The sequence below is a fragment of the Apteryx mantelli genome, chromosome 10, assembly GCF_036417845.1.
Source record: "Apteryx mantelli isolate bAptMan1 chromosome 10, bAptMan1.hap1, whole genome shotgun sequence".
In the NCBI taxonomy this organism is placed as follows: domain Eukaryota; kingdom Metazoa; phylum Chordata; class Aves; order Apterygiformes; family Apterygidae; genus Apteryx; species Apteryx mantelli.
In genome coordinates, this window is record NC_089987.1 from 24,927,912 (window position 1) to 24,955,309 (window position 27,398).

The following is a 27,398-nucleotide window of genomic DNA, read 5'->3' on the forward strand; positions in this document are numbered from 1 at the left end:
CTGAAAACTAAGATTCTCATTTCTTCACAGGACTCCAGAAGCTGGGGCTTCCAGAAAAGCAACATGTTCAGTAGGACTCCATGATAAAATCATAGGCATGCCCACATGCCAAAACCTCACTAAGTCATACAGAAGAATTTAGAGTTACTGGGCAAATTAGTTTCCTCAGTCTGATCTGCCAGCCTGTGTTCTGGTTCCCCTAAGGAAAAACAGGGCTGTTATTAAAGAGAACACTGTGATCAGGCCCAGAAAATACATGTCAGAGACATGTAGGCTTCTCTATTCAGCCGTGCCTATGTGATCACCCCCTTCAGCTGTGTGGCAAGTTCATACTGGTGAGATTGAAAAAAGGGGCATGAAGGGAATTGCAGCACTAGCTGAAGGTTTCCCAGAAAAAGCACTCGTACATTCAGAAGTAAAGTCCTCACTGGGCTCCTGGTCCATGGTGGCCCTGCTCTGCAGCTGGCCACAGCAGGCCTTCTTTGCCTGGGCAGACAAGCCCTGCGTGTCAGGGCGTCTCTGACCCCTGCAGAGCCCTACAAACCTGGGACCGTCTGTGAGCCCCAGCCTAGAGCTGAGCTTCACAGCCCCGTCTGTGACTGCTGCCAGGAGAGCTGCCTGCCCAGCCGGGGAGCTGCACTGCCCTCCTGCCCACCCTGCTAGGCCCACAGGAGGTGGGCAGCGGCAGAGGGGGTGGGAGCCCCACGCAGGCGTGTCTGCAGCTGCAGACGGGCATAGGGCACCGCTGGGCTGCGGAGGCTTAAGAGGCCGGGCGAGGGTAAATCCGAGGAGGCAGGGGTGGCAGGCGGCCATTTTCTAGTGAGCCCCTGCCGCCGGGCGGCCTGGCCCCAGCTCCGCGGCACGGTGCGGGTGCTCCGCAGCGACCGCCCACCTTCAGGAAGAGCTGCTGGCGGGAAGGGCCGGCTGAAGGGGCCGCAGCGAGGCCGAGCGGCGGGGGACACCGCCCGGTACGTGCGGGGGCGATTGGCCGTTCCACACCGAAGGGACGCGCGGCCGCCAGGGGAGCACGCACGCGCCTCGCTCTCGGGGAGGGTGGGGCTTGCCGGCCACTCGCTGCTCCCACTGGCTCTGTGGCACCAGCTGCGGCGCTGATTGGCTGGACGCGGCGCCTGCTTGGGGTGGGAGCGTGTGGGGGAGGTGGCGGCTCGCTCCCGCCCGGCGCGGCGCGGCGCGGCGCGGCGCGGCCCGGCCCGTGCAGCCCACGTGCCGCCGCCGCGCTGGAGGCGATGGTGTTGGACCCGGGGGCGCCGGCGTGCGAGCAGGGCCGGGCCGTGCTGGGCGCCAGCCCACGCGGACAGAGCGCGTCCTCGCGCCTCCCGGAACGCGATGGCTCGCGGCTCTTCTCCTGCCCATCCCCCCCGCCGCTGCCGGGGCCGGGGCCGGGGCCGGGGCCGGGCGGCGCGCAGCGGTGCACGCGGGGGGCCGCGGCCCGGCGGCTGTCGGAGACCGGCGCCGGGATGCGGCGGAGCGAGAGCACGTGCGCCGTGAACGGCGGCGGCGGGGCCCGCGGGAGGATGCGCGCCGCCGCCTCGCTGCCCCACATCGCCCGGCCGCGGGCCGAGGAGGGCGGCGGCGCCCGTCGGAGCCCCTGTCTGCTCGTGGCGCTGCGGCCTCGCAACGTGGAGGCCGAGCGGGAGCGGTTCTTCCGAGCACGCTTCGCCTACGACCCGCAGTTCGAGTACGCCGAGCCAGTGCCCGACACCGTGCTGGACAAGTACCGCGCCGCCTCCGACCGCTTCGTCGCCCAGGTAGGGCCCCGGGGGAGGCCGGTGCGGGCCGCAGGCGTGGTGAGCGGCGCTGTCCGGCGGCCTGCGGCCTCGGAGGCCGCGTTCTCCCCGCGGCGGCGGTGGGCGGCTGGGCCTCGCCTCGGCGGGCCTCGCGGGCGGGAGGCAGCGCGCCGCCTCACGAGGCGAGCGAGGTGCTGCGGCGGCCCGGAGAGGCGGCGCCGGACGGTGCCCGTGCTGTTCCCCGGGCGCCAGCCCACGGCGGCCGCTGGGCCGGGGCCGCGAGCGCCTCTCGCCTCTGCCGCTTGGCATGGGTGGCCGCTACAGGCGGGAGCGGCCCACGGCGGTTGTGCTGCGCAGCTCGCAGGCGGTTCAGGCCCTGCACTGCGGGGAGCCTGCCCGTCGCTGTGCGCTGCTCTGGGTGGAAAGAAGTCCTGTCAGGGCCCGTGTATGGCATGGCAGGACCCTGGGGCTCCGCTGGCCTGGCTGCTGTAGGGCACGATAACCACCACGAGCACTGGCCTCAGAGCTGTGACCTGCAGAGCAGCTTTTGCACATGGGAGCTGGTACTTGGGTACTCGTGGCTCCCTTCGCTGTGTACCAGGGAAAGCTGTCCTGGGTCTTTTGGACCTGGGGGAACTGCACGCTGTGAAAGATGTGTAACATTTGGCAATGATCCGATACTTTCCTTTGAGATACAGCCTTGACTGTGCCAGTATGTAACTGCGTGTTGCTGTGGGTAATGGATGTAATGGATCACTAGCCACAGCTTACATGTCTGGTACTCAAAGTAGTCTGTATGAGTTTGATACCTCACTTGCAAGGAAGTATGTGTTGCTCTAGAGAATTGTCAGAACCTCTGACACTTTGATTTCCAGCTGAGATAATAGCTTACAAGATACCTCTGTTCTGGTGGTGTAAGCAATCACCATTGTAAGCATTCATCACACTGAAGAGATGCTGCCTCCTGTCTCACCTACATGGTGTGGGTTGAAACACCAGCCTTGGAGAAGAAATCTAGGAATCCTGAAGTATGTGCTCTTCCCCCTTCCCCTGCCCTGTGAAGAAAATAGTGTGGGAAGAAAACCAAGTGCAAAGGTATTAGTGTCCCGATTTAAGAAGATGCTGTTGTCTGGGCTCCACTTGTAAGAACAGCACTAGCTCTGTGGATCTCTGTTTCCCAATATGCAGAAGCAGCTGCTTCCAGAATTCCTCACAGCTGCAGCATTTTGTGGTCTAGTTGATAAGGAAATGGTTTGAGGCTCTGTGTAGTTTGTGTGAAATCTTTCATAGAGGTAGAACTTCATCCTGCTTTTCTTCCTGGCTTCTGCTGCTGGACTGCTTCTATGATCTTGCATTGCTTGACATCTCTTGCTTTTTGCCTTTCACACATTTGCCCTGTTATTTCTAAACTCTTTGGGAAGAGATGATCTTTAATTATATACTCTACCTGCAGTAATAGTACAAATTCCATAATTGATGTGGGGGTAGTGACGCATGTTCCTGCTGGATCTTGCTACATGCATCAAACTGCCTCTTGTTTACAAATGCACAGTTCCAGTTAGGAACTGATGGTCTGTTGGGAGTTTTTTGCTATTAGGGGTTTTTGTTGTTTTTGTATTTGTTGCCGTAGAAGTAGTGAGCAAGGAGCTAGAGCTGGTGTGAAGCAATCCTTAACCCTGTTAATCCTTAACCCCTTGGTGTGTTAAGTCTGGTTTGTTTTCCAGAAGAGCAAAAGGTTGTGTTTTGTGGCAGCAACCTTAACATAAAACTATCAGCAATTTTTGGTTGGTTATGACAGCAGCTGGCTATAGACTGCCCTTAAGGCAATCTGTATTTTTTGCTTAACTGCTCCAGTTGCTCATATGCTACTGAAATATTCCTGGCTTGTTCTCTGCCACAGATAGTAATTATGTGTGGTGGGCAGTGAACAAACAGCATCCAGTCATTTGAACAAGAGGAAGTGGGAAGGAAGCAAAAAGGGAGTGTGCTTTTTTTGATGCTCTGCACATAAAACAAGCCTTAGCTTTTTTCCAGGTGCTGTCAGACTGAAGCAGGGAAGGGAACTGAAGACTGACAGCTGTGGCTTGCTCCAAGAAGCAGCTATCAACAGGCTGTGCTGTGAGGTCTTTAAACTTGCTATGTCCATATAACTGAAATAAAGTTTAATTTTATTCAATTAAGTAGTGCAGAGAGCAAAAATGGATGCACTGTGCATGTAACTAATCATTATATGGAGCCTTTAGAGAGTCATTTTGACGTAGCTTGGGATGGCATATGCTGGTGTAAGAACGGGCTGTCTGCAGTGTTGAAGATTGTCAGATGCTCACATCTTTGTTAATAGTCCATATTTGTGAGCTTGGAGCCTGGCAGTACCTTAAAACCAGTTCTCTCACAGGGTTGGGCTTCCTGGATTAACAAGAGATCCTTTCTGCAAAAGTGATCAATTTGAGTTGCTTCAAAGAAAGAAGATGAAAAACTATTATAAATGACTTCATATTTGCAGAGGTGTTTCTTCACAGCTCTTATCTGGGAGCTTACATGTACTGTTTCAAAGAACAACTTGTTCACTGATCTACTTTTCGGTTTTTGAACATTCACTTATTAAAAAAAAACCCAAACCTTTCTTTTCATTTTGGTATATTGCGGTTATGTCAGCTTTTGCTTTCTATATCTCTGCATTAATTATTATCCAGATTATTCAGTGTCTTTCTGTAAGCAAGAAGAGATCAGTATTAAATGTTTCTACCAGTCTTTACAAGTTCTCCAATGAGTACATGATGTATCTTGGGAAAACAGGGGCCTTTCTGCCTTCTGGAAAAAACAGTATGTACTGTACCAGTTATGGCTAGGAATTGTTGAGAAATATTTAACTTATTTTCCTAGTCTTCTCCACTTATATATTTTGAAGATGGAGAGGCTTCACATGTAGGTGAGTGCTCATTTAAACAGTAGATGAATAGAGGACCTGACAGTATTTGCTCAAACACTGCAGTAACCTACTTCCAATCTCTTATTTTGGGAGACTTTTTTTCCTTGGGAACCGCAATCATTATCTATAAGCTGTTTTTATTTTAAAACCCTGAGTTAGCCGTAGATTTTTTGCTAAGCTAACAACCTTGGGCAAGAGTACACAAACGAAAATCAGCTCTCTGCTCTTATCTTTTGTATTTTGCGCTTAGTGACCACTTCAGTTCTTCTGCTGAACCAGCTATTCTGCATGTGCTTTTTTTTTTTTTTTTTTTTAATAGAAACTTAAACTACTTTGAATAAATGAGAAGAATCCTTCTAGCCACATTAAGGCTCATTACACTACAGATCACATGGCCCATTTGGCAGCATCCCAGTCTGTCACACAGGAGTGAGAACAGCATCAACACGGAGCTTGACCTGTAACTTGAGTAATTGTTATCGCTTTGCGTGTGTAATTGTGCATGTTTGTGGACTGAGTTGATGATAAGCTCTTGCTCTGGAGACCCAAAGAGGGCACTGCCTGGGCAGGAAGGGCTGATGTGATGTTCATCAGCTTTTCAGAAAAGTAAATGGTCTATTGTAGAAATTTTGTTCTTTGTTGCTTCTTCTAAAAGTCAGGAAGAAGCGTGCCTTTTCGTGATCTTACTCCTGCTGACCATCTGCCCTGAGTTTTTCTCAACTCAGTGCTGCGGGCCTTATGAGATGAGGGACAAAGTTTCATTGTGACTAAGCAAAAGATGGCAGGAAGAAATGGTCCTTTTTTGATCAAAGTCAGCAGGAGGTTCCTTATGGCTCTCATGAGTGCCGCTTCATGAGCGGGGCTCAGTGCCCTTCTCATGGCTCGGGAAAGAGGCTGAGCAACAGAGAGCACTTGCAAAAATGGCCTTAATTATTTAGCTCCCAAAAGGGGACAAACTTTAAAGAAACCTCCCCAAGTTGAAGAGGGGTGGTTAGGAACAAATGAACTTTTGGGAGGGTGCACAAGGTGTGGAGTGTCAGTGCTCCCTGGGTCTGGACTGTGCTGTAGCAAGCTGTGATTCCTCATCTCAGACAGAGACAGCAATATTCCGGAGAGATCAGAGGAAGGGAATGCAATTACAGAAGCAGAGCATAAAAAGCTTCTCCTGCAAAGACAGAATAAGTTACTTGAGAATAAAATCAGCGGTGTACAGAGGACTGTTCAGGGAAGGAAAATCAGGAACATCTGTTGTGGTACAGAAGGATGGTCACAACACACATGGTATCCCTCTTACAGGGTTTCTCTGGGGCCACTAGAGATGATGTTTAGATGGTTTGGATGTTTGTGTGGGCAGTAAGCATTCATATCATAATCCTGGACATCTTTAAGCAGAAAGGAGGAGATGGAACCTTTAATGCAGGGCTCTGACCTGTTGCTTTACTGTTGATCAGGGTGGAAGAAGAGCAACCTGCACCTGCGTTTCAGGAGACTTTCTTTCATCTTTCTCTGATCCTCTGATATTGGTGCCCATGAGAAAGGGCCTCAGACAACACAGGTCCTAGGTCTGATCTAAGATGTAAGCTCACATGCATGCTGTGAAATTGGCTTCTAGTTTGTATGTGGTATGAGGTTCAGTGGAAGTTAAGTTTATGATGTAGTACTAATCTAATAAAAGAGGTCCTATTTATAATTGGAATATGAGTTTTAATGAAACCAACACCGCTGTGTAGTGGGCAATGGTGTGAATGCCAGTTTGTTTTTAACTATATAGTCTGGTGTGTTTAATTCCTTACTGAAACAGCATGTCCTCCTGTGCACCCCCCCCATCCCCCCACACCTACTCACATTCTGTTCAGTGGAGAATAAATCTGCAAGGAGTCTGGCTTATTAATACAGTCAACCAAGCTGTACAGGACTGTGCTGTTGCAGCCAGGCTCCTGTGTTATTTCTGACTCTTCTCCCAGAACATTTGTCTCTTTTTGTAGCAGGGTATTGGTCTGGTTTCTGCCTCAGCTCCCTCTGTGCTCTTTCCCAGGTCCGTATGGCCAAATTCAGTTTCTAGCTCTAGAGCTGCGCTAAAGCTATTTCTTGTGTGGTGGTCGCTGTACTCTAACACCATGATCTTTTCCAGGCTGTAACATACCTGTGTTGAACATCCCTCCTGCAGTAAGTAGAGTTCCCTTTAGGGGCTGAACTTGGAAAACAGCTGAAGCTAGATGAGGAGAGGAGGACAAAGAGCAAAGGGATTAACTCAGCAAGAGGGGGTAGAACACACACACACTTCAGGAGAAGCATATTGTCCTGGGCTGAAAAAATCAATAGCAGAGGGTAAGCAGGCATCAGCCAGCTTTATATGTATAGTGCTCTGGGAACTGCTGAAAAACTCCAGAAAATGTACAAAAGAGTGATGGTAGTCATCCAGATGGGGATATATATTAATAGGCTAGAGAAAGATGTTGCTTGAAAATGGCTAGGATGCAAATTCACTTCGTGGGGAGAAAATGTGCTAATGCTCATGTTGTAAAGATGCTATATAAATGTTAATGCTAATAAAATGGCACACACTGTTTTTATTAAAATATTGCTGGGTTTTGGTAGACTGGTCATTTTGAGACCTTATCTGAAGTAGAGGAAACAACATTGCATAACTAATATTTCCCTTTGCAGCTAAGCTGTACTACAGGACCTGCCTTTCTCTTGTGAGAGTGGAAGATTGCAGGTGTAGTCCTGACTCTTGCATGTGTTAACACTTGAAGCGCTTTGTTGAAAGTGCAGTTTCTACAGAGATTCACTAAAGTAGACACAGTAGCCTGTGAAGAAAAAAGTCTGAGCTACCACAGTCATTTTAATTCCTCTTTAACATTTTTGAATTTCCACAGCTTAGTTGTGATTATTTTTTTTTTTTTTCCAATTCTGTCAGCTTTATCTAGCTGAGAGGAATAAAGATCTTTCTGTAACTCCAGGATCAGTCATGTGTCTATCCCATTTTTGTACTTGCTGCTTTTATACCAGGCCAGAGGACATCTTGTGCCAAAAGATGTGCTCCTGTCAAATGTCTTCTGTAATGTGAGTTCCTGAAAGAAGTCCAGTGTTGCAATAAAAAAGTCTTGGACTAAAAAGTATGCTGATAAAATAGATCTTCTTTTGCAAACACTAAAGTTTGAATGAAGAATTGAAAGCAGAAAAGATTAAAATAAATCATGGTTTTAACATGTAGAGACAGCATGCCATGATACTGCTGTTTCAGTTCTGCTTTGCCTAGTTCCAGCAATAGACACTTGTGAGGAAAAATGAAACAATAAAATGCAGAAAGAATTTACTGTGGGTCCTGTTGGTTAAGTATCTATCTGCCCTGGGTACCCATCTGCCATGGTGATGTTTTGGCTGGCTCAGTCATAATCTTTTTGTAGATCATAAAAACTTATCTCACTTCACAAGCACTTGACACTACAGGCTTTTGAATTCTTTATAGGGGATCCTCATAACTGGGTTTCATTACGCATGGGATTTTTGGTGCTGTGGAAGAGGTACTTGAGAGTGGAGAAGGTGTTTTGACTGATATTTTATTTGTATGTGTGACAGGCAATTAGGATCATTCATGCTGTCCTGGAGAAGTATGGTACCTATGAGAGTTTTGAAGTTGCCACTGGAGGAAGACTGCTGAGCAAATGCCAAATCTGGTCTGTTATCCGAAAGTACATGCAGAAGGAAGGCTGTGTGGGAGAGGTAATAATCATCCTTTGTTTTATTTACAAAATCTTTATTTGTAAAATAAATTTAGAAAATATTTATTTTAACCATTGTTTTAACTCAGCAATGTTAATCCTGATAGTGAAGAGTTGGATTAAGAAGTATTTTGCGTGCAAAGAAGAAAAATACTCACTGAGGAAGAGAGACTTGAGAAACTCAGCTTTCAGGGCAGGAGTAAAAGCTACCTTGAGACCTGAGTTTGTAGTGCAGGGTGATATAAACAAATCTGATGGCATTTTTATTAGCAAAGACATTGCATGGAGAAGAAGTATTTTAACTGTCCTTCTCTGTATTGTTCTGTTGCTACTGGAAGTACTATGCTGGTTCTAGACGACTTCTTCAGGCCGTTTATGGTTCCCAGTTTGTCCTAGCTCTCAGAGGCCACCACTGCGTAAGAATCTTGATGTGGCTTGAAGAAATGTGATACAACTACAGGATTCTTTGGGCCTGGCAATTGCCTGATACAAGCTCAGGGTCAAGGTGTTTTCTTTCCTACTCTGAACTGGGTCTTCTGTTCATCTCTGGCATGGCTCCTGGCTGGTTGCATTCCTTGCCACAGAGTTAGGAAGTCAGTACTATTTCTCCACCAACCTCCCCTGATTTTTCAGTCCAGCCATATCTCCCTTTATGTTTGAGAGAGACAGGAGCTGCTGCTTGTCCACGTGGCCATGCGTATGGGGTGGGGAGTACTTTGCTATGTACATGAGGCATCAATTACTGTCGGAAGGAATAAGCTATTTTTGTTAGCAGTGGTATGGCAGAAATCTCTGACATCTGGGTTCATTCACATGTTCAAACGCAAAGATGGAGGAGAAATTTCCTGCTGTTCTTTGGGACATACTGGGTTATGGTACTTTGAAACCCCAAGCTCAGGTTTTAATACTGGAAAATACTCAGTTGTGATGTTACTCTAGCTATGAGGCAGTAGTAACTCGGCTGTGTGGGAAGGAGGGTGGGAAGTTCAGCATCTCTTATTCTTTCTAGCTCGTACGGTTTATCTGTGCCCCAAGAAGCCCAAATCAGGGTGCTGATGCACCTTAGCCCAACAGAGACAATAAGTACTGTGGCTTGCCTCTGTGCTGGGAGGAATTTCCAGTGGTTGCCTTGCTGTATGTGCTGAGCTCCTTTCTGATGGTGCCTGTTAGGTGGCAAGTCTAGGTCTAATGAGGCAGAAGGAATTTTCTGCAGCTTGCTTTCTGTGCTTAGCCAAATGTAACAGTGTAATCACAAGGAACTAAGCCAGAAATCTTGAGGGTTTAAATACTCGGCAAAAAGACATTGTTCTGCTTTTCTTGTCATTTCCCTTCTGGTTCCTGCTCTGTCAGTAGCACTGGCCCTTTCTCTCCCATCTCTAAGTTACAATGAAAAGATGAAAAACAAAATGTACCCTTGTACATTCACCTGACTCTGATCTCTGCTTGCTCCTTTTTACCACTGATGTCATTGTCATAGTTGTTTGCTTGGAAACCTGTTGTGCTTTAACACAGTGGAGATCACTGTGGTTATAAAGCAGGGTGAGGAGCTTGAAGGTTTGCCAGTGTGTTTATATTATCTGTGTTTCCAGGACATTTCCTGGCAGCTGGATGTGTACAAGGATGAGGGATGTGCCACAGCTTCACTGAGGAGGCTTTTTTTTCTTCCTGCTTGCAGGATGTGTGCAAAACACTTCCTCTGTCCCAGATCGAAATGATTAGAAAAATTTCTGGACCTCCTTTTGCTTTTTCTTGCAGGGTAACCTTTTGCTGTTGGCTGTAGCACCCTAGGACATAGATGGTAGTGTTAGGTGGTGAAGGGGGCTCCCTCATTGTTGCCTCTTGGTCAGACTGTTTCCCTACCTCTGATTTTCACCCCCTCCCCTAACAGGGTAATTCACAAGCACTTCCCTGAAGTTAAGATACTTGGCACTACCCAGAACTTTTCATGCCCACAAGAGTGAGAGTGAGCAGTTCCCAGAAGTAATACATGGGCAGAGGAGGAACTGCAGGGTTCAGGTGAAATTGCAGTTCTAGCTTTCCATGGTTTACTGTGATTCTTCTGCAGATGTATGACTAGAATGTGAATTTAGTACCTTGGTCCTCCTCAGCGTTTTCAGCTGAAAGGATTTCTGTAAGTCTTTTCCAATTATTTAGCTTCCTTTTAGTACCCAGAACCAGTCCCAGTATCCAGTCTGGCAGTTAGTCAATCCTATTTTGTACATGCTAGATTGATACTGGATAGTTGTCCTTTTTTAAAAAACAAATGAAGAGGTTATGTATTTAAAATCTACAGAAGTTTCATTGCCTTACAGGGATTACTTAGCAGCCAGCTATGTACTTTTACAAAAGAAAAAAAATTACATTTTCTTCAAGTCTGTGAACATATGTTAACTTACTAGTTGTTCTATCCCTTACTTTTATTAAATGATTAAATTCAGCTCTTCTGCTCTTTTCCAAACAAGTTGGTCTGTATTTCCCAGAGTCACATTTTCTTATGTGTTAGTGTACAACTAGCTCTTTTCCAGCCCTGTGGAATTTTCCCTTTGTTCAAGGGAACTATGTGTTTAATTATTATGTTTACACATATGAGTGCAAGATATGGCTCTAGTTTTTTTCATAACATTTGATAAATGTTTTTAAAACCATTTGAGCATTGGTTTGTAGATTACCACCCATTACAAGTTTAGTTGGAAGTTCTCTGGGGAAAGGAAGAGGAAAATGTCCATAATATAGGAATATCATCAAACTCTGATCCCAGTACAGGATAGAAACTTGCTATATATTCTGCCATTTCTGCATTATTTATAATATAATGCCTTGTCTAGGAACAGGGCAGTTTTCATAGAGACATCTATCTACCTTCCCTCCCATTTGCCTGTATCTGTAACTCCTAACTTCTATCCGCTGTATCCAGCTTCCTTGTCTGTTCTGTAATGCTGTTTGCTTTTCTGTTGCTGCTTCCATGTTTCATATTGATCATGATGTGTTTCTTAAAAAAAAGAAACTCTAGCACGTGTGGCCACCACAGGTTGCCCCTTTGTTTAGGATTGCGTTAGCTATGAGACCAACTGAAAACACCATACGGTTTTTGTGCCTTGTCACATTTGCTGGCTGTAAGTGTCACTCTGGCAGGATGTGAAAGCACTGTAACTCACAAGGGATCAGTACAGATTTTCCTGGTACAGGTCTTACAGCCCTGCAGTGGCTTTCCCATCAAACTTGGAAGGAACACAGGGACCATGCTGTCCTGCATGCCACTGGGACTGCCCTGTGTTGTGAGTTTGTAGAAAGGCCTGGGAAGGCTGCTGTAGCTTAGAACAGTTCCCAGGGCTGTTTGAGTTTGTGTTGCAGAGATGACTTCGGTCCTGGGAGTAATCCAGAACCTGCACGGTATTGCTTATTCAGCATAAGCTTAGTGAGCTGGGGATACAGCACAGGCTGTCGGCTGTAGCCTGCAGCTGAAGAAAACATGGTCAAAAGCTTGTCACTAGTGCAGCTTAAGTATTTGTGAGGAAATTTAGGGTGCACAGACATTGCTGCTGCTTTTTCTGCCTGGCCTGGCTCCCTTTCTGTCTGTCACAGTGGGATTCTGTACCTTGAAACTGTGTTCAGTAACAATCAGCGTGACAGCAAGAAGTGCTATCTAAGTTGAAATTTGTGCTTCTTATCTTTGAAGGTAATTGCCAAACAACTAAAACCTTTGGGGATGCTAAAATAGAGCCATCTGACCCAAGTAAAGTTCCAGCACAAGTGTTTGTGTAGCATCTAGTTTAGTTTTTGCAAAACTATCAGGCAGTAGCTACAAAAAAGACGGTATCTTGGTTATTGGTAGAATAGGAGCCAAACCTCGCTCCAATGCCTGAACTGCCTGCAGAGCCAGTGGCATTGTTTGCCAGGTCAGTGCAAAGGCAGATTATTCCCCTTTATCCCCCTACATTCATCCCTGGCACTTGAGGTGTGGAGGGATGGTGCTGATCTGTGAAGGCAGGATACCAGTTTCCAGCACCCCAGGGAGCATGCTCATGGGTAAGTATTTGCACTATAATTGACTTTGAGTATTCAAAAGTTTCTTTGGTGTGGTTCAAGCTGTAGATACTGAACCTGTTCTGGTTCTGTTCTGGCTCAGGACTGAGATGATGTTGCCAGAGCTCAGATGCCTGCTTATGTGGATCTCCCAGCTGCTCCCAGTTTGCAGCAAAGAAATCCCTGCCTATATTGGTAAGTATTGTATAGTAATCCATGGAGTTATGACATGTCATTAGACTACACAGTGCTAGCTAGAACTCTACAGATCCTGTTGGCAGTGTTGGCCCTGCCCCTGTGCACAAGAGCTTCCAAGTGCCAGGAAGTGTGCAAGGTACTAAGCAGATGGGCCTACTGCTGTCAGTGTTGCTGAAGTTGGGAAAAGGCAGGAGCTTTTGCCCCAGTGCTGTGGCTAGCCGTGAGCACTCTCCACTTCTTCACTCAGTTTCTGGGGACAAGCTCTTTGCCTGTCATTACATTCGCAAACTGAGCAGACAGCTTTGTGGATCAAAATGATGGGCTGGATGGTCTGATGTCATGCCTTGAATTCAGGCCTTAGCTGTGAATCCCCTTAGGAATGAGAGAAATCACAGATCTGGAGAGCTGGAGTTGCTGCTCCAGAAGTAAGACTTAACTTTGGCTGAAGCTATAGCACCCTATTCTAACAGTACCTCTTCAGTGCCTCTGTGCATCTGTGTCAGGACTCTCCTGTTTTGCCCTATGATTCTTAAATAAGGCAACTGATACTGCCCATCAAGTATACGGGCTGTATGATGCAATTACTGTGCGGAGTTAACTTGATTACTCAGACAGCAGTAGGCAGTCTTATAAAATGTATTTTCTTCTCCATCTGATTCTGCAATACATTATTCTACTTCAAATTTGGGCTGTGGGGAGGACTTATGTTTCTGTATCTAAGATGTTAGAGGCAGAGCCAAGTGCACTCTAAAGTGGTGGTGGTTGGAATTGGGCTGACATTGAATGAATCTGGTGAAAGCCTCAGGTTTCAGTGCTCTGCCCAATCCAGCAAAATGCTATGGGCAGTGTAATATGAATATGCAGACCACAGTCTTCTGTGAAGCTTTTCAGATTCCCTTCTGATTCCTGGACAGACTTTCACACAATTCTTCTTGAAGAGATTTTTTTTTATTATTATTATTACCATTTGGCTCAGACCTCACTTGCACCCAGCTAGTTTGGCTCACACAGAGCAGCTCTTGGACCCTCTATCTAATGGGACAAAACAATACTGTCAAATCATTGTCAAACACACGCACGCGCGCACACACACACACACACACACTTAAAGGATCACAAGCCGATGCCTCTAAAAAGTTATTAGGCTTTCCTAAAAAGGAAAGGAAAAATAGTTACACTGTGGATTTTGCCTGTTGTCTTCTAATTGTGGAATGCCCCAGCCACCTTGTGTGCTTCCATGAGACAGTGTTGCCAACTCTCCCATGTGGACTGGGTAATGCAGCTCTACCTGCGGTTGCAGAGGTTCTCATTCTCTCTGACTGGCAATTAAGCCTGTTTCCCAGTCCTCGACTGGGTCTGTTTCTTTCCCTTGTCCTTTTTGTACCTTTGCCCAACTCTGTTTTCTTTCTTCCTCCTGCTTATCTGGAGACCTTCATCCCTTTTCCCTTGATGTTGTGTGGCATATAGAGGAGAATGGGAACATGGAGAGCATGTGGCATTTAGAGGAGAACAGAAACATGGGACTCTTTCTGCTTTATCCTTTTTATCTTTTCACCATCTGTAAGAATAACTTTTCCTTTTTATTCTGCCTTAACTGAGGCTTTACTTGGGGAGGAGGGAGGTGCAGGGTGGGGGAGGAAGTGATGCTTTGCAGCCCCAATAAAAATCATAAGAACATAGTAGTGCTACTGGTCAGTCCTGTCTCTGTCTGTCCCAGTGTCTGTCTATCCGTAGCAATAGTTGATTCTCCGGGAAAAAAGGAACAGGGAAAGTGGGTAGCAACTTCTCCCTGACCTACTCTCCCAGCCTTCAGCCGCTGCAGTCCAGATTCTTCCTGAATCCCTAGTGGTGTTTGTGTGCAGACACCCTTGATAATTTTTTCTTCTGTTAATGTGTCTAACTAATTTTGAACACTTGTAAACCTTTTGCAACAAATTCCATAGTTTACTTATGCTTGTTTGTTGTGGACCTCCTTCCTAATCACTTCATTTGATTTCGTCTAGGTCTTGTACCAGAAGAAATAGTTTCCATTTCATATGACTGAGTTCAGTGTTGCCATCTCTGTGTTGTCCTTACCTTTTCTTCACCATGAGAGAGAAAAATAAGTGTTCCCTGTGACTTGAATTCTTCCTCTAAAGACTCTGATATGTTCTTGCTTGAGATTTTCCTTGATTCCTGGAAAAAAAAAGAGCAGTTACCACTTAAACTGCCCCCTTCCCTCTGTGTTCAGCCTTGAGCAGTGTTCCAGCATGTCCTTGCAAACAGCATTCTTCTGTGTTCTTGGAACTTTCTCCAAGCAGTGTTCCAAGGAATGCTTCATCCTTCATTTTAGCTCTTGCTGGCTTGCCTAAAAGGTGCTGTTGCTGTTTGACAGCAAGACCTGTTTTCAGTTGAACATCACATTCTTAGCTGCCTCTTATTTTCCAGCTGTTTGTTTTGCTTCCCTTTGTTCACCCTATAAATGGCAGTCTGATATGAAGAGGGAAGGAAAACAGTTGGCTTGGAACTGTTCAGTCTGCTTCCTGTTTATCAGGCATGATACCGAAGACTGACAGACGATGCTTGCCCCGGTCTCTGACACCATCGCCCACAGCCTTGCTAGCAGAACAGTTTGTGGGAGGCCTCTCTAACTTGCTTTAGGCAAACTAAGCCCTAGTAGTATACCTGCAGTGGTTTTACCTTGCCTGGCATACATGGGGGGGATTTTCCCCCACAGTCTAGTGAGTGCAGTACCCTGTAACAGGGAGCAGTTACCTCCTCAGCTGATGTAGCTGGGCCAGGAGAAGGTGTCAGCTTGAGAGCATGCATGGTTTCACAAACTCTAGTGTGCATAATCCTGTCATCCAGAACTAATTCTTCTTATTGTTAAAGCTGCATCTAAATGAATGCAGTTTTAGAAACCTGTGCTTTTTGGAGAGATCTAAGCTACAGTTGGACTGTGAGATATACTTTTTGCCATTGGGTGAGATATGAGAGGAAGAAATCAAAGTCAGGAGGGGAAAAAAATGTGCATTTCCAGCAAACACTTCTATTGAGTAAGGAGCTACCTGCCTTGTGAATGAAAGAACAGATATGCTATGCTGAAGAACGTAAATCTCCCTTATACTACCTCCATGCCAAAAATGTGCTGACAGTGATTTTGGGGTAGCTTCCCTCCAACACCCAGCTAGCATTCCTGCTTCTGTGGCAGCCAGTCTTGCAAGCCAGCAGTACCATCTGGCAGCTTAGCCGGTATCTGGCAGTGCCTGAACAGAATGAAAGGATCAGCTAGCATGGGTGACAGCAGTGAAAGTGCAGTGTAGGTTATAAGACACAACATTCCCCATACTGCAGAGGAAAAGGAAATAGGCAGGTGGTGGACAGATTTTCAGTTTATAACAAAGCCTGGATAGTTTCCTTCAGTGCTCAGTTAAGGAGCTAATGCAGAAAGGAGAGCTGTGCGGCATCAAAACGTCAGGGACTATCTACATGGAGAATTTATCTGTGTAGCTTTATCACAACAGTTAAACTGCTGGGGTTATGTAATAGCTCTGGCACTTGGGCAGGTGCTCATAGAATAGTGTCATTCTCAGGGTTAGCTTTTGAAGGTACATGAGGGAAACTTGAGCTGTTCAGGGGATACCACAGGAGCACCAGCCCCCCAGAAGTCACGAGTTGGGATGATCCCAACGCAGCATTTTCCATTGGGACAGAGCTTGGAGGAGACCTGGAAATGTCTGAATTCATGTCACTTGTGAATCATGCCTTGAAGAATTCAGCATAATGTGGTCAAGGATGTGCAATCGGAAAGTGAAGAAAGCAGAGTAATAGCAGAGTGCGCTATATATATATATATATATATATATAGGCTGGGGGAAAGTATGTCTAAGAATGAGAGTTTTTATTCTAGGAAAGAAGTTTTCCTGTATCTGTCCAGCATCTAGTATCCTAAATTCCAACCTTCCTTGTTTTTTCATATAGGGCAATTAAGAGTGACAAGAGAGCAAGACGTCCACTCCCTGCCAGCTGAGCATCATGTGGTAACTGGTGTCCTGACAGTGGAGATCCACAAGCTGTCAGAGTGCCTCATGTCCAGTGCTCCCTATAAAAGCTGCAGGTCAAACATCAAAGACCTAGGGACCAGGGACTGTCAGGAGTGCAGGCACCAGTTCTGCGCTGAAGAACACAGACACTGGCACCAAACAGCAGTGTCTTCAAGGGAACAAGAAAAGTGCTGTAACAGTGAAATGTACTCCTTATCTGTGTGGGGTTTTGTTTGGTTGTTTTTCTTAACTCTATCCTCTGCCTCCCCTTCCCTTCCCAGGGTTTCAACCTCAACTAGTTATATTTGGGATTGCAATGTAAAATGACAAGATTGTACTCCTGTTGCATAGAACTGACATAAGAGATTAGAAAAGGTTAAAATAAAATGAAAGATTGCAAAGGTAAGCCTTTGAAAGTAAAAAAAAAAAAAAAAAAAAGCTGTGTTCAGTTCATATGTGCCTCCTTAATTTCCAATTATGATGAATCTGTGACTCTTCCTGCCTGTTGTATCTCCAGATAGGGCTGTAAGCAGAAGCTAGCTGCCAAAAGGCTTAGTGAAATGTACTCTTTCTTCTTCCCCACAAGAGCCTGTGCTAGCGTGGGAGCTCATGTGGCCAGGTGGTGATCTTACTGGAAATTCACCTAGAGAATAAAGCCAGTTTTAGTTTGGATCAGTTCCCTGCTCTGTTTTGTTGTGCTGCTGCGTAAATGTTCACACAGATGGGGTGGAGGAGCAGGAGCAAAAGGCTTTGCCCCTCTCACTGCTTATGCTGGCTTTTGCTGATCCAGGATCAGCACAAGGATACACAAATGTGGAAGCTGCAGCCTCTCACTTGGGGAGGTGTTTTACAGCTATTTAAGTGTCAGTAGTGAGGGATGGAGAAGGTGTATTGTGGGGGGAAGCTGTCTCCAGTCTTCAACCATGTGTCCTAACTTCTGCAGGACCCAGCTCACCAGGGTCCCAAGTCAGGTCTTGTGCCTAAGCATAGTCCTGAGATGTGATCTGTGTGTGCTGGTTGGATGTGGGAGAGGGCAGGGAAAGTGCAACATTTATTTATTTTCAGTTGCTTAATGGAGCAGAAATAAAGCTCAAGGATGCACGCAAGTTGGAAGTAAATTGTCAAGTCTTTTCTCTATTTGAGTTAGAGGGATTGTCTTTCACTCTGGTAAAGTTAAACAATTGCAGCATAGTCTCTTCATGCTGTTGATTTGCCCAGTAGTAGGATCTGTTCTGTTATGTTGCACTTCTGGCTTTAGTGAACAGTTATATACAATAATAAATCTGGGTTAAAACAAACCAATACTGTCTCCACTTCTTTTTTCAAAACAAATAAGAATTGTAGTGTAGTAGTATGAATGTGCACAGCAATTTGTGTTATGCTAGCAGTTTGACAACAAAGCATGAGAAGTTAGGCAGAATGCCCATTACCCACAGAGCATGTCCTCTCTGAGGCCATTAGAGGCACTGCTGTTGCAGTCCTGTCTCATTCAGGATGTGCCTAATAGGATCCCATGGAGCTGTCCCTCATTCAGTGTACACAAAAACTTGGAATTGATTTCAACCTTTTCTGCAGGAATGACAATTCCCATAGGTGTGAAGCATGGTTCTGTTTTGCTACAGAATACAGCGTAGATGCTGTGGTGTGTATTTACAAGTTTTTGGTAGCACCCTGGTGTTTGGCTCTTAATGGATTCACCACCACCACCCTGGGGATACTGAAAAGCAATTCTTGCTCAGGAGTGCAATGTTGTCAGATTTCTACTTTTCAGCCGTGAAAGTGTAAGCCACAAAATGAATGTCTGTGGAGTTCATATCCATGAGTGGAAGGATTTTAAGATGAAAATGTTAAACGCCCAAATGTCCCAAGCATTGCTGCTGCTGCTGCCAAAACTTGCATATGACAACCAAGGCAGTGTCTACCTCTGGGGATGCAGTATGGGACACAGGCACTTTGCTGTTGGTCTGGCTTGTCAGATCTGTTTGACTTCCATTTCCTCATGCATTGCTGTGTCTTTCAAGTCACTGCAGATTTGAAGTTGGATTGTCAATAAATTACTGTTTGTTGACAGCACATGTCTCTGGTTTATTTTTTTTTGAGCAGCCTGCTCACTGCGCTTTGGAAGAATGTTGTTGTTGTAATGAAAACTTGTCCTGTATGCTCAGTTGAACAGGGTTTGGTCTGAGATGCCCTGGCTGAGGAGGTGTGGAATTCACGCCAGTATCTCTCTGGGTGAGGGTTGCAGGAGCTCATGTTAATTTAAGTAGCTATTTTGGCTGCATGGTGCACAATGACCAGATTTCCTCAAATAGCTGTTTCTTTTTGTATAAAGAGGTTAACTAGTCCTGAGAACAAATTGCATATCCCTGCTGTGAATCACAGCCAGCAAATGCACAGGTAGAAAGGCTGGCTACAATGCACATGACTGTCACATCTCAGCTCTTGCTGCTAGTATGTGTTGGCATGGATCAGTCCTTATTGCTCTTGTCTTGAAGCCTTAAAAGGGCAAGTATGAAGGAGAGATTGGAGACATGAAGATGGAGCCAGAGGCTTGGTTCCTTCATGGGATATTTGCTATGAGGACTTTACACTTTGGGCCCATAACAAAGAAAACAGTTAAAGCAATATGAGGAAACAAGAAATTCCCTGACACAGAGCTATGCAGGACAAAGTAGGATTGTGTGCAGACCTTCAGAAAAGGAGTGGATAAAAGGAGAAGTTGGATAAGTTCATGCTCTTTTTACTTTGTTTGACATAGCATCACATTGGAAAAACTTCACTGGAGAAGTGGGAATGTTGCAATAGCAAATGCTAATGCTGTTTGTGCAAATGTCATCTGCTGTCTTCTGTGTGCAGTGTGATGCTATCTTGGCCTGACCACCTTGTTTTTTGTGTAGGTTCCCTCCCAGCTTCTTCTGTGGGTTTATTCCCTGATCTTTCTGTATGACTCCTGTTCTTTAAATCCCCTACCTTTGAGCTCTTCCCTTCTCTGTACCAACCTGCCTGCTGGGTCAGACTGCTTTTCACCGGCAGAAGGAACACAGGAATTAAAGGAGAGAGGATCCCCATGTTCAGGCTCCACAGTGCTGTGGATTAGTTACAAGCAAAGTCCTGGTTTGTCTCAGCCACGTGCTCAGTTCCTCCACAAAGAGGCATGTGTGCAGTGCCTTTGCACGCAAGAGCAGAGTGCCCACAGCGTGGCTCATGAAGGCAGTATTTCTGGGGAATTTAGGGGCAGTTTCACAATATGTTTTCTTCAGTGCAAAAGCAGTGCAAGTCTCAGTGCTTGTTCCACTCCCAAGCTGTGTTTTGCCATGTGTTTAGAGGGACTGGCCCAGCTTTTTGCAAGGCTGTGCTGTAGCTCACATCACCAAACCAACTTAAGAATGGTCCTCCAGAAGCATGCTCTTTTGTTTTTTAGCTGGGTCATTTTAGTGACCAAATTTGCAGTGCTGCCCCACGAAGGACTAGGCTCTTGGGGGGTGCAGGAGTGGGACTGAGCAGTTTAGGGCTGGGAAGGTAGAAACCTTTCAGACCCGCTCACTCCTGAAGGTAGGGTTTTACAACTATCCCAGGCTAGCAGGAATGGGAACAGAGAGATTTGGGGGCTTGTAACTTGCCTCATCTTGGACAGATTTTCACAAAAAGCAAAATGCCCTGAGTAGCCAGGGTAGGAATAGTCTCTGTGGCTGCCATTGGGAGATGAAGGTAAGACACAAACAGTCGGAGTTAGCCCTGAGGGCTGTGCCGGTGGTGTCTTAGCACTGGGATGGACCATCCAAACTGATTGATTTTGCTGCCAGGGGATAGGCAAGCACTTCCAAAGCTGTTATAAAAGAAAGCCTGTTTTGTCAGCTGAGCATCACGTGGTAACTGGTGTCCTGACAGCGCAGATCCACAAGCTGTCGAAGTGCCTCATGTCCAGTGCTCCCTATAAAAGCTGCAGGTCAAACATCAAAGACCTAGGGACCAGGGACTGTCGGGAGTGCAGGCACCAGTTCTGCGCTGAAGAACACAGACACTGGCACCAAACAGCAGTGTCTTCAAGGGAGCAAGAAAAGTGCTCAAGGAAAAATGGCATTTTAGCTGCGACTGCTTGCTGCAGATAACCCACTGCAGCTGCTTGAGCGGCTTTGCAGGCTAGGTCCCCTGTGTTCATGGAGTGCTTCCCAGACTTCCCACTGTGTGTGGCCACAAAATCCTGCAGAGCCACGTGGAAAGAAAGGTGTCTGCATGCCCACCTGGATGTGTGAGTATTGCTGTGGTCCCCAGTGAGGGGAAAGGAGGCAGTGGCGAAGTGGGCTGCCTCATTTGATGATGCAACCTGATGGAGGACAGTTGCATGTAGCCCTCAATCTTGTAGGCTGTCACTTCCCAGAAATGCAGCCTGGAAGATTATGAGGCCAATTCACACACAGTCCCCTTAGAGAGCTGCCCAAGGGTGACTTATGGCAGTGTTTGTTTGAGGGACCTGGAGCTTTGGGAAAGGGGAGGTCCCTCATTCACTGCGGCCTGGAGGCAGGCTGATCGCAGCTGAAAGGGATGGGAATGCACAAAGCAGTGAGGCAGGAGGATTACGTTCCTCTATATAACACAAAAGAGTGGTAAGATTTCTTGAAACACCTCCCCAGTTCTCAGCCTGTCCCTCTTACAGCCATTGGAGCTGTGGTGGTCAGGTCCAGCAGTGAGCTGGGAGGTTCCTATAGCCAGAGGGATCCTGGTGCTGGGCTGTCCAAGAGGAGTGCCAGGACCTGGTCTGATATCAGGGGTCATGGCTGGGTGGCCCTGCAACTGGGATTTGCTCTCTCCTTCCTGGTATCTATGCTTGCTGGGCACCACTAGAAGCATCTCCTTAGAAAGGTAGTAACTTGAATGTGTGTCCTGAGCAGCTGACTTCCCTGCACTGCCTGCTCAGGACTCATGGCTACCTTTGGCTGTGCTTCTCTTCTCTGCCCCAACCACAGCTGATATCAGAGGTGCCAATAGCAGCTCCCGTGGCTTTCCCAGGGTACAGGAAAATTGCCAACATGTATTAGGGCGACTGTTTTCTCATCTAGTCCAGAGGGGGTCTCCTGGTGTCTGTGGTTTTGGGGTGCTTCCTTTTGGAATGGGAACACTGTTAGCACGGTTTCTTTAGGTATACCAACCTTTTGAGGAATAGCACAAACCATTTTCTAATGGCCCTTGAATGCATGTCGAGGAGGACTGCTCAGCCTGTTTGCCTGGCCAAAAAAAAGGAGGATGGCAGGGAGGGAATGCTCGGTCCTGCTGAAAGGCTCAGCACAGACTGAGGCTCTGGTTAGCTGCCTCCTGCACTAACCTGGTTTCACATTAATGAGTCATATGTTCCTCACACAGTGCTTTAGGAAGCTGTAATGTGATTTAGAGATAATGAGGCAGCTCCTTAGCTGTGTAGCACAGTGCTGTCCATGGTGGTAATGGGCTTTTCTGATTGTCCGCAGTGATCTCAGCCTCTGCTTAGAACAGCCCTGCCAAGCGTCTCCTCCCAGCCAAAGTCCTGATGCTGCTTGCCTCCTTCTACCTCCTCCACAGGTGGTGGTGCAGCTCACCGATGACCTCCTGTCCCAGGCCGTGATGATGGTGGAGGACAGCCGGCCGACACTGGCGATCAACCTGTCCGGAGCCCGGCAGTACTGGCTGGAAGGCATGCTACGCCACGAGATAGGTCAGCAGGACTGGGGACAGGGTGGCGATGGGGGCCAGCTGCAGTAATGGATGTGCTGCCCAGCACCCTGGGCCATGGGGGGGGGGGGGGCAGAGAAGGGGCCATGGAGGCACAGGAAGAATGCTGTGAGCATCCTCTGATGGCCATCCGGGTAATGGCCTAAGGCCTCACATGCAGCCCTGCTGCTGGGGAGGGCCCAGAGCAGAGTCCGGCCAGGCTCAGGGCTGCGGGGGCCACAGCCAGGCAGAATGAGGAGCTACACAGCAGTGGGGTGTGTGCGAAGATCTCCCCAGCAGTGGGGAGCACAGGGCAAGCAGAGATGTTACTTCCCTAAATCCTCTATCAGACCCCAGCTATTTTCTGCTTGAGGGCTTCCTAAGCTTGATGTGGTTTCTGTGTATTTAGTGATCCCATGGATCTCCCTCCCATGCATTTGTCCACTCTCCTTTTGAGCCTCTGCAAACTGTTCATACCCATAATGTCTTGTGGCAAGGAGTCCCAGAGGTGTCCTCCCAGGCCATGACACCACAGGCAAGTTCCGAAGGGGGCTGAGGCCAGCTGGGTCCTGGGATCCCTCTGTGAAGGCAAGGCAGAAAGTGTTGGGTGTGCACCTGGCACGATGTGCATGCATGTGCCTGTGCCAGCACACTGCCCCGCTGTGCAGCCCCAGCAGCAAAGGGCTGCCCCATCCCCGTGATGAGCCTGGTGGGTGTCAGGTCCGCCCCAGTGGAGATGCCTCCTTCCCCCAGCAGCCCTGGTGCAGGAGAAAGCAGAAATGCCACAGCAGCAAAGCAGGGATCGGGGAACCAAGGGGTGCCAACTCAGGGCCCCAAGAGAGGTGGGCCATATGGCTGTCTGACGGCTCTCACACTTATCCTGCCCAGGTACCCACTACATCCGGGGAGTGAACAACACCCGCCAGCCCTGGCACAGCTCTGAGGGCCGCAAGCAGTACAGCCTGAAGCCCGCCAACCCCACCGAGGAAGGGCTGGCAAGCCTGCACAGCGTCCTCTTCCGCAAGCAGCCCTTCCTGTGGCGAGCGGCCCTGCTCTACTACACCATCCATCAGGCCAGTCGCCTCTCCTTCTCTGCCCTCTTCCGGGACCTGGAGCAGTATGTCCAGGACGCTGGGGTCCGGTGGGAGTACTGCGTGCGGGCGAAGCGAGGCCAGACAGACACATCTCAGCCAGGTAAAGCTTGATGGGAGGGAAAGCGTTGATTTGGGAGTGGATTTCAAATGGAGGCACACCACCAATGTAGCCCACAAAGCAGCGGCACTGCTCTGCCCCTGGACATCCTGCACAGTACCTCATCCACAGCTCTGCTTTTGTATGGATTTACATCTCATAAGTGATATCTTTATGACAGCAATCTCTTAAAATTTTACGTACAGTCCAGTAGTATCACCACTCTCTGGCTCCTTGATTTCACGCATGGCCAGACATGGCAGCCCAAGGAGCCCACACAAGGTGTTTCCAGTTGTCTCATGCATTTGAGTAGAGTGTCTTACAGAAACTCACAGGGAGATAGCAGCCAAAGGAGAAATGAGATAAGCATTTTGGGGGAGTGTTTATATTTTTTCAGTGGTTTAATATTAAAAAAAAAAAGTCAGTCAGAAGGAATGGCAAAAGTGCTAAAGCGGTCCTTGTGACAGGACACTGCCTGTCACCCAAGGCCTTTTGCGGACTTGAGACTCACTGCACATAGTTGCCCGTAGTTTTCCCCAGCACTGATCTGCAGGGCTGAGTTTGCTTGTCCTTTGTGCCTTTTCCTTCCTGCCAGTCCTATCACACTCAGGAGCATAACTCTGGTCCTGGGGAAATCTCTATACCCTGGAGAGGAGAGATGGGTTCATCCCCTCCTTCAGATATCACTTGGTCCAACCTGAGCTCCGATTCCTTTCTCTGTTGGACTTTTTCATCGTATTTGCCCATGGTGCCCATGCTACCTACTTCTTCAGCTTGCTTAGTTCCCTGGTGATCCCACATACTCCTCTTCAGCTCAGGTCCCCAAAGGAGTCTTATCCTTTCTTTTCCCTGCCTGATTTCCCTGTTTTCCATGCTAAATGCCCTGGCAAGCACTGGTCATGGTACCCAACAACGCGTGGGCCCTAGCACACTTGTTTCACTCTGGTTCAGCATCCTCAGTCGAGTTACTGGTGATTTACAAAGGTTTATATGAAAGAAGGGTATGCACATTGTTTGCAGACAGTGGGGCACTTGGCGCCCAGTCACACTCCCCTTTACCTCCCTCTCTCTCTCAGGTTGTTTCAGTAAGGATCAGGTGTACCTGGATGGGATTCTCCGGATCCTGCGACATCGTCAGACCATTGACTTTCCATTGCTGGCAGCGCTTGGAAAGGTAAAATGGGCTGGGATGGCTGCTAGAGCCAGGGTCTGGCACCACACTGGGAGAAGGGATGTTTCCTGGCCCAGGAGGCCACGGTAGGCTGTGAGCCATTCTGGGTGGCTGGACTTGTGGTTGGTGGGAGGCCAGACATGGCTTTGCCCACATGCAGACTCATGTGCAGCATCAGCAGGGACACACAGTGGATTTTGGGAGGTCTCACTGCCCATTAGCCACATAACTTAGCTCCCAAAACATAACCTGGAGAAGAGCCCACCATCCCACAGCTGAAATAAGCTCAGAGAGTGAGACATGTCCCTCTAGGTCACTGGCAACTTTCCTCAGCATCTCTAGGAGTTTATTATATCTTTCTCGGGGACTTTTGCAGCTGGTCCAGCAGGAAAGAGCCATTGCCAGGATAGGCCAGACCTGGCTGTCCTCTCCACCAGAACCAGGGGTCAGCTGCCCTCACCTTGAGTCTCCTCTGGGCCTCCAGCACTCAGGGAATGGCTGAGAAAGCAGGGAACCTTTTTTTTTTTTTTTTAAACTCTTATTAAAGCATTGTTAGCAGTGGTGTTGTTGGAAGCATCTGTCAGTTTGGAGTTGAGTTCCCAGAGGACTGCATTCAGGTCGGAGCTGTAGTGGTGTTGCTTGCTGGGCCCTTGCTCATGTGTTGTGATGCACTTCCTCCACCTTCCCAGGACAGTTATTTCTGCAGTCTCTTCACAGAGCCTTTTCAGCTTTGCCTTTCCTCTAAGGTGATGGTACCCATTCTGGGAAACAGGAGCAACTCCTGGGTGGCATGGTTTCTAGATGACCCACACCACAGGCTTGCCGTAGTTGTGCAAACTCATTTGATTGCAGCTCTGCCTTAGGCTAAAGAAGCAGTCCAGGCTCTCTGGCCTGTGTTTTAGTGTCCGAGGGGGACTGACACATCTCTCTGCTTCCCACTAGGTGTCCTATGAAGATGTGAATCGCCTGAAGAAATTTGGGGTCTTGGAGAAGACCCGCATCCCCCATTTCATGCAGGACCTGGAGCGGTACATGAAGCAGCTCGACCACATCGTCACCACCAACAGGCTGAACGAGAAGGAGCTGGAGCAGTTGCTGCCTGACTGAGCGGGTCCTGGCTCACAGCCCTGGTACCCCACTGGGCTTGATTCCCGAGGCTGGCGCCTCTCGGCCACCGCGCGTGTGCCTGAGCACAGCTCTCCCAGTGCCTGGCTGCCCTGGGCTCTATTTATTTGATATTTATTGGGGCTGTTGAGCCAGTCCTCACCTGGAGGAAACGGCACAGCTTAGGCCTCCCTCCCCTCCACCTGGGAGGGCTGGGGAGGGGGCCAACATGCATGTACCGCTGTGTAGGGTAGCTTGGTTGAGAAGGCCGGTGTGGTTGTTGTTGATGCTCCCCCCCGCCTCCCCAGCTCTGTGTGTGTGTGTGTGTGTGTCAGGGGCAGCTGTACTGCTCCACGAGTTTTTTTCAGGAGCAGGCGTACAAGATGGTTTAGAGGGACGAGAGCAGAGCAGGGGCCCAGAGTAGGTGCAGGGGGCTGTGCAGGGCCAGTCACACTGAGGAGAGCATGGGGGGGGGGCCTCAGGGTGCCATGGGGTGTTTCCAGCAGAGGCTCTGACTGTATTCAGAGCCAGCAAACACAGGCTGGTGGCCCTGGGCTGTGCCTGGGAGCCCTGGCAGGGAACAAGGGCTAGCCTGTAGCCATGGCTCAGCTCCACTCAGGTGCTTCCCACTCACTCACCACTCCCCTCATGCCCTCCCCCAGCAGTGAGAAGGACTTTAATCCACCAAAAAAAGATCTCTGATCTCCACCCCCCCCACCAGATATTTGCCCTGTCCCTGCAGACTGTTCAGTACCCCAAGTAACTGTCACTCTGCCCCCCTCCAACCCCCCACAGCTGCTCTGCCTGGCACTGAGGCACAGGAGGACTCAGGGTGGGGAATGGGCTTTGATGTTAGGAAAAACCTGTAATAAAACTATGTAATGGAAACTACCTGTGAGTGATAGATTATGGAGGGCATTGAATGCAGAAGGCCAGGCTGGTACCACTATTAACATTGTGATCACACATTTCAGTTGCTTAGGCAAGGCTGCTCGTCTCCAAGCCTATGGGTCAGGAGTGGGAAGGGGTCGCCGGAGCATGCAAAGCAAGGCATTAAGCAGAGCTAACATTAATAAATCAAAGTAGCCAAAAGCAGATGGTCAGTCATCTGCAAGAGGAAGTGGCTGCAGCACAAAGGCCTGTTTCAGCTCAGGTACCCTGAGATGTCTCAGGAGCAAAGTCACCACCTGAGCCTGCAAGGAGAGTACATGACCATTAGCTGTTTCTCAGATATTCAGCCAGTAAGAAGCATCACTTCAGATAGCACATCATTAAATATAGCTCTCATGGCCATAGGATGCCGCAGAGGCTGGAAGGATTCAGAAAGGACTGTATACATTCACAGATCATAGTTCAAAACCTGGTACCATTGTAGCAATCCAGAATGCCTCAACTTCTGGGATACCTCCAGAGCTCAGCTTACCTCTGAGTCTGGCTGTACCCCAGGCCTGCCCCAACCCATCAACCAAGGCTGATTTCAGAACTTTTTCCTTGCCTAGCTCCCCCGGGCTGTTCCTGGTCCCTAACACATGAGATCTCTGCCACAGTCTCTGCACCCCGGCTACACCATCCCTGGGAGAGTTCTTTTTCAAATAAAACATGGAT

The 27,398-nt window shown here is 48.1% G+C and overlaps 1 protein-coding gene across 1 annotated transcript; it reads left to right on the top strand.

The window, feature by feature from the left end:
- Nucleotides 1-1,198: 1,198 nt before the first annotated feature.
- MATCAP1 (microtubule associated tyrosine carboxypeptidase 1) lies at nucleotides 1,199-26,684 on the top strand. Its single transcript, XM_067302805.1, has 6 exons — nucleotides 1,199-1,769; nucleotides 8,260-8,403; nucleotides 22,199-22,331; nucleotides 23,216-23,521; nucleotides 24,595-24,692; nucleotides 25,632-26,684. Exons 1-6 carry the CDS (start codon nucleotides 1,248-1,250, stop codon nucleotides 25,794-25,796), a joined length of 1,368 nt encoding a protein of 455 aa, XP_067158906.1. The 5' UTR covers nucleotides 1,199-1,247; the 3' UTR covers nucleotides 25,797-26,684.
- The last annotated feature ends 714 nt before the right edge of the window (nucleotides 26,685-27,398 follow it).

Excerpts from the sequence above, each read along its gene's own strand:
- MATCAP1 (XM_067302805.1), top strand. The coding sequence starts at position 1,248 with ATGGTGTTGGACCCGGGGGCGCCGGCGTGCGAGCAGGGCCGGGCCGTG. Across the intron at positions 8,404-22,198 it reads AGGAAGGCTGTGTGGGAGAG|GTGGTGGTGCAGCTCACCGA; the intron begins GTAATAATCATC and ends CCTCCTCCACAG. Across the intron at positions 23,522-24,594 it reads GACAGACACATCTCAGCCAG|GTTGTTTCAGTAAGGATCAG; the intron begins GTAAAGCTTGAT and ends TCTCTCTCTCAG.